The 15,971-nt window shown below is 45.6% G+C and overlaps 1 protein-coding gene across 27 annotated transcripts in view; it reads left to right on the top strand.

The window, feature by feature from the left end:
* OBSCN (obscurin, cytoskeletal calmodulin and titin-interacting RhoGEF) overlaps window positions 1–15,971 on the top strand; it is a 286,978-nt gene that overhangs the window by 20,488 nt on the left and 250,519 nt on the right. For all 27 annotated transcript variants that reach the window (XM_082192063.1, XM_082192069.1, XM_082192064.1 and 24 more), the window contains exon 3: window positions 9,430–9,699. In XM_082192063.1, the coding sequence (XP_082048189.1) occupies window positions 9,430–9,699 (270 nt within the window). The remainder of the gene's footprint in view (window positions 1–9,429; window positions 9,700–15,971) is intronic.

Genomic DNA, 15,971 nt, shown 5'->3' with positions numbered 1-15,971 from the left:
CGATACTTAAATCCAGCCTGTCGATGTCCATCAGGTATTGGGCAGGCAGTGACAGAAGGGCTGCAATGGTCTGGCAGCTGTTTGGCAGCCTGTGAGCCACGGGCCGCAGGGCCTCCCTCGCCTTCCATGGCAACAGGTGTCCCCAGGCACAAACACAGTCTCAAAGAGCAGCAGCACTTGAAGCCGTCCCCTCACTGAGTGCACTCAGCCTGAGCTGAAAAACAGTACAGGAGGCCTCAAGAAAACACCTCTAGATCCTCTAGGGTCCTCTGAAAAGGGCAGTGTGTCCTGTGGTCACGTCCACAACACGCACCCAAAAGAATAATGGGAACTATAGTTTTCATCTCTCACAGGGCGATAATTCCCAGAACCCTTATCCGAGACCAGGGAGAAGAGTTGGTGGAAGAAGACTGGAGGAAATTTAAAATTTATTTGCAGAAATACTGTAAAATTTTTGAATGCCGATGACATTGAAATGAATTGAAGGGGTTCTAGCAACAAGGTAAAATGTAAGAGGGGATTAATAAATAGATAAACTAATAGGATATGGATTTGCTGAACCAAATTTAAAAAGGGAGACGTGAGGAAGTCAGGAAAATAAGTTAACTAAAGATGAGAGATTAAGAAAGAGGGAAATTTTGTTTTTCTTTTATATGTGTTTTTTCTTTTTTTTTCTTTTTTGTGCTTAATGTTTGTATTTTTGTATTTTGTATTTTTGTATTTTGTATTTGTTTTGCTTTTGTATTTTTCTAAACTTTTCTATCGATAAAACCTAATAAAATATAATAATAATAATAATAATAATAATAATTCCCAGAACCCTTAACAATCTATGGTTCCCAGGATTTTTTTGGGGGGTGGAAATCAGGTGTTTCAAATGCATGGCTGTGGATTTTCAGCAGGAACTGCTTGAGGGGCCCAGTCTGGATGTGCTGGTCCCGGGGGTTAACCGAGTGGCGAGGTCCGAGTCCAGTCCGAGGTTGATGGTGCAGTAAGGAGGCTGTCCGTCAAAGCTGAGGCTGGGTGCAGGGCAGGGAGTCAGATGAGGTCAGGAGCTCCAGCAGGAAAGCAGGACAGGGATCAGGCAGGAACAGACAACCATTGATGTTGCTCCCACAACTTGGGACTGGGGCTGGCCGGCTTTTATCTCCCCCAAGGCATAGGGTGGACCCAATCCTCAGGTGACTCGCCTCTCCTGGCCTGGAGGCGAGCACTCCTCCTGCGGGAACTTAGTTCCCTCCGCCTCTCTGCCCTGAGCCTCTGCAGCTCCGGAGAGGCTGGAGGGTTACTGGACCCAGAGGCAACCCCAGCTTCCTCTGATGGGGCTGAGAGTGGAGCACCTGCAGGCAATGGGTCCTCCATCACCTCGGGAGCCAGAGCAGACTCAGCTGATGCCTGCACCTGAGGATCCAGCACAGGTGAGGACCCTTCAGGCTCAAGCCCCAGCCCCGGCTCAGCTGATTCTGGAGGCGGGGACTCCTGTGCAGGCTGGGATTCTTCGGGTTCAGCATCCAAGTTCGAATCCCAGGCCATCCCACTGGATTTGGAGCATGTTTCAGATCAGAGTTCCACAGCTTCTTTTTTCTTAGAAGCAAAACTGTCCAGTTTAAGGACACACTTTAAAAAAAAAAAAAGTCTGCACAATGTCATGTGTAGTTTGCTCCTAAGAGATCCAGAGAGATCAAGGATGCCTGTGGCAAATTAGCCTAGGGGCAGTGTGCATGGATTGCACCTTCTTGTCAAGCGCTTTCCATTTGCAGGTGAAGATACTTGGGTAGCCAGGATGGGGAAGACTGCTGACTTTGGAGGGGTGCTGCCAGTCAGAGGACTGAACTGTAAGGACCGTTTGTGTCATTCAACATAAAGGAACGCTTGGGAACATCAAAAGCTGTCTTATATTGAGTCAGAGCATCAGCACATCTAGCTTAGTATTGTCTACACTGACTGGCAGCACCTCTCCAAGGTTTCAGACAGGGGAGATTCCCAGCCCAACAACAACAACAACAACAACAACAACAACAACAACAATAATAATTTATTTATACCCCGCCCATCTGGCTGGGTTTCCCCGGCCACTCAGGGTGGCTTCCAACAAAAGATTAAAATACAATAGTCTATTAAACTTTAAAAGCTTCCCTAAACAGGGCTGCGTTCAGATGTCTTCTAAAAGTCTGGTAGTTGTTTTTCTCTTTGACATCTGGTGGGAGGGCGTTCCACAGGGAGGGTGCCACTACCAAGAAGGCCCTCTGCCTAGTTCGCTGTAACTTGGCTTCTCGCAGTGAGGGAACTGCCAGAAGGCCCTCGGCGCTGGATCTCAGTGTCCGGGCAGAACAATGGGGGTGGAGACCTATCTGCAGAGGGCTGAACCTGGGACCTTTGCATGTGATGCAGATACTTTGCCACATAAGGCTCATCAAGATTTCCTGTAGCACCATGATTTCCACGCACAGGTCCTGGATTTAAAGCCCCATATCCAAACATGTGGGTTTTTTTGGTCCCGGTGCTCTCTCTGGGAAAACCACATTTTACTGCTGAATTGGAGCAAATGGCAATCTGCAGAAAACTCAGCTGCCATTTGCTGTGATTCAGCAATAAAATGCAACTTTTCTCAGGAAAAGGGCTGAGACAAAAACAAAACAAATCACTCACACACAGGGCTTTAAATCCTAGACCTGTGCCTAGGAATGTGGCACAAAAGGAAGCCTGGATGAGCCCTGAGCTACTGTATATCCTAGGAACCCCTTTAAAATATTGTAGTACCCCAAAAAGCATGATAGTTTAATGAAACCCACTAACCCACAACACACAAGTATAGGTCTACAAGCGATTGCGGCAGGTCCCTTCAGCACCGTCACCGACCTTAAACATTTTCCCACATCTGAAGGTAACTTTCAAAAGCCTCAGCAGAAATAGGGGTGTTAATGGCAGAAGTTGGCCGTAGGTTGGAAAGGCTGGGGTCTTTCCGCTGGCAATGAAGTTTCCCTTCGGGTGAGAGAGAAATAAAATAGCCTGCCTTTCATTAAGGATAGATCTCAGCAGCTGTGAGAAAGTGCAGCAAAGGGCTGACAGGACTGGCGTAACGAACGTGGTTATTTTAGCAAAGATGGGAATGTGAAGCTCAAGTCAAAAACAGTGGCCATGTAACCTGGTTTCGTATTGCACAACTTAGAAATATGGAAAAAGTGGTAAGGACTTGCTGTACCTGATTGGGTAAAGAGGAACACAAAAAAGGGAGGCGTGAGGAAGTCAAGAAAGGAAGTTAATTAGGTATGATTTCAAAAGTTGGAGCTTTTATGTTTTGTTTTTGGTTGGGTGAAAATTTCCTTTTATTGGATTCTATTTTGATGTGTTTTAAATGTACGTTTGAATATGTTTCTTTTTTCTTTTTCTTTTCTTCTTTTATGTGATTTCTTTATTTTTCCTTTTTGTAAAAGCTTAATAAATATATTTTAAAAAAAGGAATATGGAAAAAGTGTGTGCATAAGTCATGGGTAGGCAAACTAAGGCCTGGGGGCCAGATCCGGCCCAATTGCCTTCTGAATCTGGCCTGAGGATGGTCCGGGTATCAGCGTGTTTTTACATGAGTAGAATGTGTCCTTTTATTTAAAATGCATCTCTGGGTTATTTGTGGGGCATAGGAATTCATTCACCGCCCCCATATAGTCTGGCCCCCAGTGGCGTAGCGTGGGGGGTGCAGGGGGGCCGGCCGCACCGGGCGCAACATCTGGGGGTTAGGGCTAGGGGGCACAAATCCATGGGTTAGGGGGCGCAAATCCACGGGTTAGGGGGCACAAATTACTTGCCTTGCCCCGGGTGCTGACAACCCACACTACGCCACTGCTGGCCCCCCACAAGGTCTGAGGGACAGTGGACCGGCCTCCTGCTGAAAAAGTTTGCTGACCCCTGGCATAGGTTGTGAGGCTATCACAAACTGGAAAAATGGGGAAGGTGGGAGTGATTCCTGCCAGTTTCAAATGCTGAAAATGTGTTCCAATAGCTTACAGACGCCAAAGTAGTTTTAAAACATGTAATGTTTTGATGCGATTCCTTTAAATCAAATGCTCAGCTACTTTGGAAACAGGTGGACTGTAAGTTAAATGAATAGAAATTGAAGGAATAATTGCTTTGTTCAAATGGATTTGCTCAGATGTGGATAATCAAACGTAGTGATTTCATCATCACTAGCACTGCCATTTTATCTGTATGCCGCCTTTCCATAATTAAAGCTATCCTCATGCCACCCAAGTCTGCTGTTGGGGGAAACATGATATCTTTCTTCTCCTCAATTGCACCAGTGCTTTGCCCAGTTTATAAAGCACCCTAAACCTGGCAAGAACTCAGTTCTCTATTTGATCCACCAGAATTTCAAAAATATGATGTGGGTTTTGGCAACCTGGAAGATTTTCCCTATTGTTTATGATCCAAAACTTAGTTTATGACCCACCACCCGATTAAAGAGTGCAACAACACTCAATAGCATTCCTCACAGTGCTTCCAAGAGATAAATTCTGCATGGATCCCTCCTGATGGCTGGTGTACAAGATTGGACTTTTGCCTAGAGTGCTTCTGTCCTTGTGCCGAGATCATTGTCAACAAACAGCACTGCTTGCTTTTATAATCTTAACCACGCAGAACATAATGCCATCTAACTCCAGAAACAGTTTTGACATCACAGTCAAAGAGATTTACAAAGGAGGAGCTGTACCATCGTCATGTGCTAGTTGGATTACATATGGGAGGTTAACGGGCAACTTTCCAGCACCACCATCATTCTGCAGACCAGTATCCTCGGGCCTTTTCTACCAATTACATTTATATCGTCTGACTCTGCCTATCAGCAATACAGCTCTATGGTCCTAACGCCTTCACATGCTAACTAGCAGGAATATGCATTGTTAGATGTTGTTCATTGTGTAAGAGAACCAGCTGACACAAACCAGCTATTAAAAATGTGAAGAATTCAGTAGGGAAACATTTCAGCCTCTCCAGTTCAACAAAAAGTTTTTAAAGGGTGCCTCCACCATGAAGCCACTGCTGGAATCCATTAGCAAATTGAATATTGTGGGTTCTGGGAGTGCTTAGCTCTCCACTGAAAGAAATGGCCCCTACTTTATTTACTTGCTTGCTTTTAAGTTTTTTTCATATACTGCTTTCTGTCAAAAATGAGTCCAAAGCTGTTAACGTAAAGTAAGCAACAATAAAAACAGAATCCATAAAATATGAAATGAACATATAACAAGAACAACAATAATCAGTAACAACTTGAGTTCCAGTACGAAAAGAGACGCAAGCAAAATCAGAGTTGACCTCCAAGGGCTCTAGAAGACAGATGGGTTTCCACTTTGCAGCAAAACTCCACCAATGTTGTGGTCACTTAGGCCTCCAAGTGGAAGAAGACCCACAACTGGGGTGCCATCAAATTCCAAACCATAATAATATATATATTTTAACTGCAAGCCTGTAGAAAGCAAGACTTCCATAGGCAAAAGTTGCAAACTAATTTTCTCCCAGATGCGTGAGCTAGTTCAGTTTTGTATGATAAATTGATATGGTTTTGTTGGTTCTTACGGTAAAGTGTTTAGCCTTGGTGGAGAAGGGGAAGCATCAGGGGAAAAAATATTGGGGAGTCACAGAACAGACAAAGTATATTTCTAGGTGTGCAAGCTACAGTAGATCTCTGAAAGAAAAACAACAGTATACTTTAGTGACAGGAATCCAGTGATGTGGAGAGGAAGGGCTTTGGCACCACTAGTTCAGTTCAGCCATGTTTGCAGGGCATGTATCTTAGGAGAACGTATTTTTCCACATGCAAGGGCATTTTCTGTAGGAAAGCATTCAGGGATGCGATCTGCCAAGAAGTTTCAAGCGGTCCTGTTCCAGGATGACGGTACCACATGATCTTCTGGGGATGTGTAGACCAGCCCTTGATTTAGAATGCAGCGCATTCATCTCTGAAGTAACCGACTGTTTGAATACTCAAAGTATTCCAAACAGAGGGAAGAACAAAGGAATGTCATTTGTCATGCTGGCAGTACTGTGTGCTGTTCCAAACAGGTGTTCTTGTCATGCAGCTGGCAATGATTTGTAACCTTCACGCCCACTACCAACCCTCTTGGAGGGCATCAGGAGTGGCACAACTCGCTTCTGACCTTTAAACATTCAGGAGGAGGAAATCGGGGATGGGGGGAGAGATAATAAACCCCAAAGAAGTGGAACTGCAAGTTGACACTGAGGCTGCATACACACGATACCTTTTACAGCCAAGCTAAACTTTCCAGAATGGTTTACCAGTCTATCCTGCTTCCTAGAGAACTGTGGGAATTGTAGTTCTGTGAGGGTAACAGGAGTCTTCTAACAACCCCTCAGGACCTTTAACTGCAGTTCTCAGAATTCTTGGGGGAAACCATGACTGTTTAAAGTGGTACCATAATGCTTTAAATGCGTAGTGCAGATGCAGCCTCAGTTGATTATCTGTATGAGTTTGCAGTCTGCTTGTTCATCCACCATGACAACATAGTGTGCGCACGCTCAGAGGATGACCTCCAAACCACCCTATCTTCACAGAAGCTTACGAAAAGCTTGGCCTGTCGCTCAACATCCAAAAAACCAAAGTGCTGCACCAACAAGTACAAAACAACCCCTCTGCAGCGCCACAAATACAACTCAATGGTGTAACATTGAAAAATGTCAATCACTTCTCCCACCTAGGCAGTTATTTTTCCACAAGGGTCAACACTGATGCCGAAATCCAGCATCACCTGAACTCTGTGAGTGCGGCTTTCTCCCGATTGAAGTGCAGAGTGTTTGAGGACCGGGACACTCTCAGGGAAACAAAAATGCTTGTTTACAAAGCTATTGTACTACCAACCTTACTATATGCTTGTGAAACATGGACCACTTATAAACGCCACTTCCAACTCCTCGAAAGTTTCCATCAATGGTGTCTCTGAAAAATCTTACATTTCACTTGGGAAGACAGGCAAACTAATATCAGTGTACTGGCAGAAGCCAAGATCACCAGTGTGGAAGCAATGATTCTTCAACATCAACTTCGTTGGACTGGTCATGTTGTTTGGATGCCTGATTATCGTCTTCCAAAGCAACTACTCTATTCCGAACTTAAAAATGGAAAGTGTAATGCTGGTGGTCAACAAAAGAGGTTTAAAGGCTCTCAAGGCAAATCTAAAAAAAGTAGTATAAACATCAACAACTGGGAAACACTGGCCTGCAAGCGCTCCAGTTGGAGAACAGCCTTTACTGAAGGTGTCATGGGCTTTGAAGACACTCGAAACGGGCTAAGAGGAAGGCATGCTTGGCAAATCCACACCGTGATCAACTCCCACCTGGAAACCAAAGTCCCCACTGTGGAAGGACCTGTGGATCCAGAATTGTCCTCCACAGTCATTACGGACTCACTGTTAAGACCGTGTTTATGGAAGACAATCTTACTCAGCTATGAGGGATCGCCAAAGAAGGTGGTGGTGGTGAGGAGTGGAAGATGCCTTTGCCTTCTTGCTCATTGGCTCTCTACCTGAAAGCAGGTGGTAGCAATGATATGGAAAAAGAGGAGCAGGAGGAGCTGGTGATAACTGGGAAGCAGTGTAGCATGGTGGTAGAAGTGCTGGATTAGGATGTGGTCTAAATCTCCACTTGGCCATGAAGCTCACTGCTGACCTTGGGCTAGTCACCAATTCTCAGCCTAACTGACCTCATAAGGTGGTTGCGAGGATAACATGGAAAGGGAGGGAGGGAAGAACCATCAACTCCCCGCAGGAAAGGTGGGATATCTATGTAACAATAATAAAATAAAAATAGTGTTGGTGAGGAGGCGGCCTTAGCCAAATGCCATGTTTGTTGTGGTCCAGTACTAGCTTGTTAGGGATGCAAGTGGCACTGTGGTCTAAATCACAGAGCCTAGGGCTTGCCGATCAGGAGGTCTGCGGTTCGAATCCCCTCGACAGGGTGAGCTCCCGTTGCTCGGTCCCTGCTCCTGCCCACCTAGCAGTTCGAAAGCACGTCAAAGTGCAAGTAGATAAATAGGTACCACTCTGGCGGGAAGGTAAACAGCATTTCCGTGCGTTGCTCTGATTTCGCCAGAAGCGGCTTAGTCCTGCTGGCCACATGACCCGGAAGCTGTACGCCGGCTCCCTTGGCCAATAAAGCAAGATGAGCGCCGCAACCCCAGAGTCAGCCACTACTGGACCTAATGGTCAGTGGTCCCTTTACCTTTACTAGCTTGCTGTACACTGGCATAACATTTCTAAAAAGGCGCTGCATCAGTTTACAGAATCAGGCTGTATGTTATGAACCAGGGGTGAGGTTTCAACCTGAGGGCCACACTCCCTTCTGGACAAGCTTCTGCAGGGGCCACATCTCACTGGTGGGCAGGACCAGAAGCAAAAACGAATGGCAAAAGAAATGCAAATCTTACCTTTCTGCAATAGGCTGATATCTGCACACAATCTCCCCACTCCTTACTCCATCTCGGCAAAGAAAATGCATTATTTTTAAATATTGTTTTTATTGGAAATTTCAATACAATGGTTTTATCAAAAATACATCATCCACATTATTTTTATTCCCCCCTCTATTCCCCCCCTCCTCTAAACAAAAAAACCCAACCTCCCACCCCCTGACACATGCTCAGTTCCTTTCTCTGGTTTCTCAACACATATTTCTATCTGCATGTTATAAAATTGTAAAGATCCTCAAGTTGTCTGTCTATATATTACAATAAACGGTTTGTGAATGTTTATTCAAAACCTGCCAAAGAGTCCAGTTCATTTTGTTGCTTCTTCAAATATTTCATAAAAGGTTCCCATTCGTCTTTGAAGTGACAGTTATCCTTATCACATAGTTTGTGTGTCAGTTTTGCCAATTCCGCATAATCCACCAGTTTTTCTTGCCACAGTTCTTTCGTCTGGATTTCCTCATTCTTCCATCCGTGTGCTGTTAAGACTCTTGCCGCCGTTGTCGCATACATAAAGATATTTTTTAGTTTCTTTGGCGGGTCTTTTCCCACTATCCCTAATAAGAAAGCTTCAGGCTTTTTCACAAATGTTAAATGGAACATTTTCTTTAGCTCATTGTATATCATTTCCCAAAACATTTTGATTTTACTGCAGTCCCACCACATATGGTAAAAAGTCCCAAGCAAAATGCATTATCAGGGTTCAGGGACACAGTCTAGCCGGGCAAAAACACTCAAAGAGGACACAAAGCAGGGCTTGGAGGAACATGATAGGAGAGAGCGTGTGGCCTTGGGAGCATCGTAAGGGCCACATAGAGAGGCTTGAAGGGCCACCTTCAGCACTTGGGCCCAAGCTCTCCTGTTAACTATTTCATCATAGTGTATTCAGAGCAATCCTTACCTGGCTCTGTTATGTTCTTGTGTTCCCATACTTACTGCTTCTTTTCCTTGTTCCCAAGAACCAAGAATACCTTTCAAGATGAAACTTAGAGACCTGGAAGTTCGTGAGAAGGAATCTGCTTCCTTCCAGTGTGAGGTGCCCGTTCCCAGCACAGAAACCACCTGGTTCAAAGAGGAGACAAAGCTCCAGCAGAGCCAAAAGTACAACATTGAGGAAGAAGGCACGTATCGGAAGCTTACAGTCCAGAACGTTACCATGGATGACGATGCTGTCTATATATGCGAAATGAAAGAGGGAAGCAGAACCATTGCAGAATTAAGCGTCCAAGGTAAGTGAAAATGAAGCTCATGAAATGCATTTTTCTTTAGGGAGCTTCTAATGCAGGCATCCCCAACCCTCCAGATGTTTTGGCCTACAGCTCCCATGATCCCTAGCTAACAGGACCAGTGGTCAGGGATGATGGGAATTGTAGTCCAAAACATCTGGAGGGCCGAAGCTTGGGGATGCCTGTTCTAATGCAAGTTGTGAATCTGGCAGCACTCGTTCATGATTTGTTTAAATTTATATCCTGCCCTTCATCCCAAAGGAGGATGGTCTACAAACCATCTAAGAACATTCATAGTTGAGAAGAGTTGGCAATAAGGAGTCAGAAATTTTTGTGAAGAAGGTCCGTGTGGTAAAGCAACAGACCCTCCAAGTGTCCCTGTTTTCCAGGGACATCACTGATTTAGAGAAGCCGCCCCAGTTTCTGATTTGATTCTGGAATGTCCCACTTTTCCTTAGGATGTCTCTGTTTTCATTGGAGAAATGTTGGAGGGTATGCCTTACAAACACATTGCATCCTGCAGGCTGAAGACATGCAATGACATGTACATACATAATAAAACCCCAGGGAGCACTTCTGATAGGCAAATACACTTTTATTTATTTATTTATTTATTTTGCAAATTCCTAAACAGCGTGTGGCCATCAAAGCAGTGTATACACACACACACACACACACACACTGCAAATAATGTGAATTCTGAAAACAATTAAAATCATTTCTACAAATTCTAAAAAATATTTAAACCATTCCTACAGGTGTACAGTTAAGATTTTTTTAAAATGACTTGGTCACACCTCAGGGAAAGCTTTCTCAAACCAAAACATTTTGAGAGGGTGTGCCTTGCACCACAGAAACTGAAGTAGAGAAGAAGTCTCTCTGTGTGGTGGGTAACTCTGCCCCTGCCTTCCCCAGCTGCAAGGTATGAAATACATGTTCATCTCATTTCACACATGCTGAATCTTGCAGGAGAAGCTGCAAGCTTGTAGAGAGGAAGCAGCAGCAGAGAAAGGGTTAATCTCCCCCTTTCTCCAGGGAAATCACCCTCTCCCCAAGCACATTCGCCTGTTTCAAGTGTCCTTGAGGATTGTAACACACGTGACATGTAACGGTCTGCCTTCACATTGTATTTGGTTATGAAACGCTAATCCCCCTTTTTAGTTTTCAATTTATATTCCCTAATTTTAAGATAGCTCTGAGCACACTCTTGCACTCTCTGAATGAGCACAATGCGTTCAGCTCAGATATTGTTATTCTGTCTTATTTCAGTATGTCTTATTCCAGAATCTAAAGAATAACCCCCATGCCATTCCAAACTATTATCTTGTGGCGTCCTGCCTTTCATATTTGCTTTGCTGCTGATAATTTATTCAAATTCGTTTCCCATGATTTATCTAAATGGCCCTTCATTTTAAGAGTGAATATTGGTTTCTGCTATCGTGCATTGCCATAACCGGTCTAGTGTTTGCAATCACATTTGATATCCCGTATGACGCGGGTGGTGCTTGACAAAAATGGAAAACTGTGGTAACAAGGAGCTAGTGATGCACCAACAAAGCTACTAGCTCATTTGCAAAGCTAAGCAGGGTCCAGTATGGTTTCAAATTGGATGGGGAGCCATGTGTTGAAATTCCTGCATTGTGTGTTCAGACCCAGTAACCTCCCCCCTAAATCACACTTGACTCAAATTTTGCTTTTGGTTTTTGGCAGAATTTAGGCCACAACTTTATCGATTACAGAAAGTGACTGGTTGCATAGGCTCTGGTTCAACTAGCTCCCTGCACTGTTGCAGGTAGCGCTGACCCACGGTTCCAGCATAGGTCAGCCAAGGGTGAACACCTGGATAGGCAGAAAGCCGGGAACAGGCTATCTCCGCCACCCAAATGTCCCCCTGAACTCAGGCACGGGCACAACCCCCTCACAGGGGTTGACCAAACCATCGAGTCCCTGGATTCCTTTAACGGAATACCCTTCACATAGGGATGGCGAGAGCGTTCTCCCATCCCTATCACCTGAACCAGAGCCTATCTGCAACCTTACAAGTTGTGATGATTTGCTATGCGGCAGGCGAAACCCAAATGGCACCAGCCAATCAGCCAAGTGGGGAAAATTCCTGCTGTGCCCCTGTCCCAACGAGAGACAACACATGACAGCACAGCAAGGTCAAGCGCAAAGCCCTAAAAGCAGGGAGAGGTGGGCTGGTGTTCTGAATGCAAGCTCCGAAAGAGGAAGCTCTGGGTCACGTGCATAAATAGGTCCCTCGAACCATTTGGACTGTGTCCCATTGGCCAGATTGCACCCAGCTTCGAGGGACCTACCAATCGGGTGTTGCGGCTGACAAATAGTACCCACCCACAACACAGGGTGTTGGTTTTCCAGGTCTCACCGAAATACATGCCCTCTTTAAGGGAGGACTCGATTTGCAGGGGGTTGGATGAGATGAACTTTGGGTTCCCTTCCAGCCTGACAATTCTATGGTTCTGTGATATTATGAACCCACAGTACTGCAGTGGCAAAACTAGCTGTGTGTTGTTCCATTATCTCTCCTTTCGCACCCTCAAGAGTCAACGTTGTCACATTAAGTGCTTCTCATGCCTCCTCCCCCTCTTTGAAATGTGAAAACTTCCACCATCCTACATGCTGGGAGTGGCTAGTCAAATGTTTCCAGGCCTTGCACTTGGAGAGAGAATACGAAGCGGATGCTGTGTGGGCGTAGGAAGGGATTTATGGCTCTTCTGTGTCACACTGTTGCACGAGCAGCTGAGCAGGACCTGTAAAAGCCAGTTCCTGAGGTACAAAGCTGGTCATTTGTGGAGCACTAGGAGGGCAGCAGTGGTGAGGCTGGTAGCTCTTGGTTTGGCTTCTGCAGACAATGGGTAGAGAGTGCTCCAGTCTGGGGGCCAAATGCAGCTCTAAATGGCCCTTCAGACTTTTGTATTTGTGTCTGAATTTGACTAGTTTTTCTGCTAATATAACTGTCAATACTTAGTTACACCATGCTTCTAATGATAGATCTTTGGAGTTCTTCCAACATTTCACAACTGTTAACCCACTGCAAACAAGCAAGCAAGCAAGCAAGCAAACAAACAAACAAACAAACAAACAAACAAACGGGATTCTGACATATTAGCCAGGTGGAAACACAGGCAGCTTCCACTTCCATGCCCCTTGAAATTCTCAGACGTCCCTAGCTATGACTGCAGGTGGAGACTAACAAACACCTGTGCGTTGTTGTGCTGCCTTTTCTCAAATGATCTTTAGAACACGGCACAGGGAGTGTTGATGAGAGTGTGTAAGGGAGTGGGGCCTAGTCTAGTTGTGAAGCCTCCTAGGATACCTGCTGCACCTTCATCATCATCATCATCATCATCATCATTTATTATTTATACCCCGCCCATCTGACTGGGCTTCCCCAGCCACTCTGGGCGGCTTCCAACAAAATATTAAAATACCGTAATGCATCAAACATTAAAAGCTTCCCTAAAGAGGGCTGCCTTCAGATGTCGTCAAAAAGTCTGGTAGTTGTTTTTCTCTTTGACATCAGGTGGGAGGGTGTTCCACAGGGTGGGTGCCACCACCGAGAAGGCCCTCTGCCTGGTTCCCTGTAACTTGGCTTCTCGCAGCAAGGGAACCGCCAGAAGGCCTTCGGTGCTGGACCTCAATGTCCGCGTAGAACGATGGAGGTGGAGACGCTCCTTCAGATAAACTGCATTTTGTACCTCCTGAATCTGTTAGGGTGGGGTGCTTAGCTTATGGTACTCCATATGTTTCTGCATTACAGCCCCCATCATCTCAGGCAGTTGGCTGCTCCCGTGGGGGCCAGTGGGAGCTGGAGTCCAGCAACACCTAGAAGGTTACAGGTTCCCCACCTGTGATCTTAGAAGGGGCACCCCCTCTCTCGTGAGATGTAGGCGCTTCTAAACAGAGACATTCTTAAAAAATAAATAAATTAGATTTTCCACAATTATAGCAAAAACCACAGAGCAGAATGACACACAAAAACAGAAAAAAGGAAAGAAAAGAAAAATACATCAATGAATGAAAGAAAAAAGGAACAATAAACAGATAAACAATAACAACAAACTTAATTCTTTACAAATCCAACCTTTTAAACATCTTGGCTGACTTCCTCAAGTCCCTCCCTTCTGAGTTTCCTTGTAGTTAAAAGTAACAGCTTTCTAATATCATCATTAAACAATTTCCAATTATAGTCCATCTTATTCACTTTTCTTAACATTCTAAATCCCATTTATTTAATTATAACTTAGTTTAATCCTAGGCCTATTTGTGTTTCTTTCAAGTAATTTCTAATTTTTTATATTAAAATGTAATGGGAATTGGGGTTGCCCGTGCGTAAAGGGTGCTGAAGCTCTAGGCAACGTTGCCTGGCTAAACCTTTCCCTGGCTGGACAGCCCTTTCTCCGTGGCTGTGTCAGTCACTGGCAGAATCCGTCAGTGGGCGTTTCCTGAACTTCTTCCAACATAAAAATTCCTTGACACCAAGTCTCCGCCTAGCCTCCCTGCGCGGAAGTTTCCTGCACAGAGTAGGCGTAGCCAGTGGAGGTCCTGGACTCTCCCCGCTGGTCTCTGTGGAAGAGTCTTGGAGCCCTCTCTCCAAAGTCCTTCCCTGATCCCCTTCCTCCCCGGTGTCACGCTGATAACCTTCCCCAAAGGGAGTGTTCTCTCTCCCTCTACTGGTCCCTTCTCCTGCATGGTCGGGGAGCCTTACCTCCGCTCTAGGCTCCGATGGCAGTTCCCTGACATAAAACAGAGACGTTCTTCCATCTTGTGCATGCAGTAGGGAACGCCACATCTTAGATCAGGGATGGAGAACTTGTGGCTTTCTAGATGTTTCTTGGTTGAAGCTCCCACCATCTCTGACTGTTGGGCATGCTGACCGGGGCCAATGGAAGTTGGAGCCCAGCAACAACTGAAAGGCCACAAGTTGGCTATCCTGGGTGCAAGATACAGCTGAGGAAATGGAGGGATGAAGGGAGGCAGGGGAACGTTGGACAGAAATGCACAATCTGTCCTGCAAGCCCCACGTTAATGCCAATGGCTTGTTTGCTCCAGCCAAAGGTCAGGCAGGGTTTTCTAAAGCAATTTTTTTGTAATGCTAGCCTTGATATTGATTGCACTATTTGCTGAGTAGATTAAGAGGAGAGGGGTAATCCAGTGTACAGTTGCCTGCATAGTTCCTGTGTCGCACCCAGCTTGCCTTAGCAAGCAACTGATAGGATGGCCGTTGCATTTCTAACCCCAGAGACTTCTTTGCAAACAAGAACAACATGGCCACTTTCGCAAGCAGCTGCTACCTCTCTCCGCTGTAACGGACGTGGACTTGGCTGGCTGCTTCATGCACTGGCCTGTACGGCAAGAACAGAACAGCTCCTTCTTCCAGCTGTTGCTTACAGAGAGTTTGCTCGGTTCTGGAGTGAGAGACAACCGCAGTACACACCTTCGTTAATTTATTTCATTTTCACCCCTCCCTTCCTCTAAAGGAAGGTGGGGGAACTTTTCTGCATCATGGGCCGCATTCTGATCTAGGCAGCCTTCCAGGGGCCACATACCAGTGGTGGGTGGGGCCAGAGGCAAAAGTGTGCAGAGGGACACATGTAAATTTAACTCTTGTACAGTAGATTATTTTCTACACACAGAGAGAGATGTCCCTCCATGTCCTGCACCCTGACAAGCAAGAGGCATTGTTGTTGTTGTTGTTGTTGTTGTTGTTGTTGTTGTTTAGTCATGTCCGACTCTTCGTGACCCCATGGACCAGAGCACGCCAGGCACTCCTGTCTTCCACTGCCTCCCACAGTTTGGTCAAACTCATGCTGGTAGCTTCAAGAACACCATCCAACCATCTCATTCTCTGTCGTCCCCTTCTCCTTGTGCCCTCCATCTTTACCAACATCAGGGTCTTTTCCAGGGAGTCTTCTCTTCTCATGAGGTGGCCAAAGTATGGGAGCCTCAGCTTCAGGATCTGTCCTTCCAGTGAGCACTCAGGGCTGATTTCCTTCAGAATGGATCGGTTTGATCTTCTTGCAGTCCATGGGACTCTCAAGAGTCTCCTCCAGCACCATAATTCAAAAGCATCCATTCTTCGGCGATCAGCCTTCTTTATGGTCCATTTAACACAGGCACGGTGGGGATCTCCCTCTTTGCCGCTTCCAGCTGCTCCAGGACCAATGCCTAAGCCGATATCGCTCATCACTTGTAACCAATAAAGTTGTGGCCGTATTTAGCCCATTAACCTTAAATATCTGTGTCATGTGTCT

This window comes from Podarcis vaucheri (assembly GCF_965113315.1).
Source record: "Podarcis vaucheri genome assembly, chromosome: 12".
Lineage (NCBI taxonomy): Eukaryota > Metazoa > Chordata > Lepidosauria > Squamata > Lacertidae > Podarcis > Podarcis vaucheri.
Note: the sequence above shows the minus strand (reverse complement) of the source record. Positions and strands in the feature narration are given on the sequence as shown.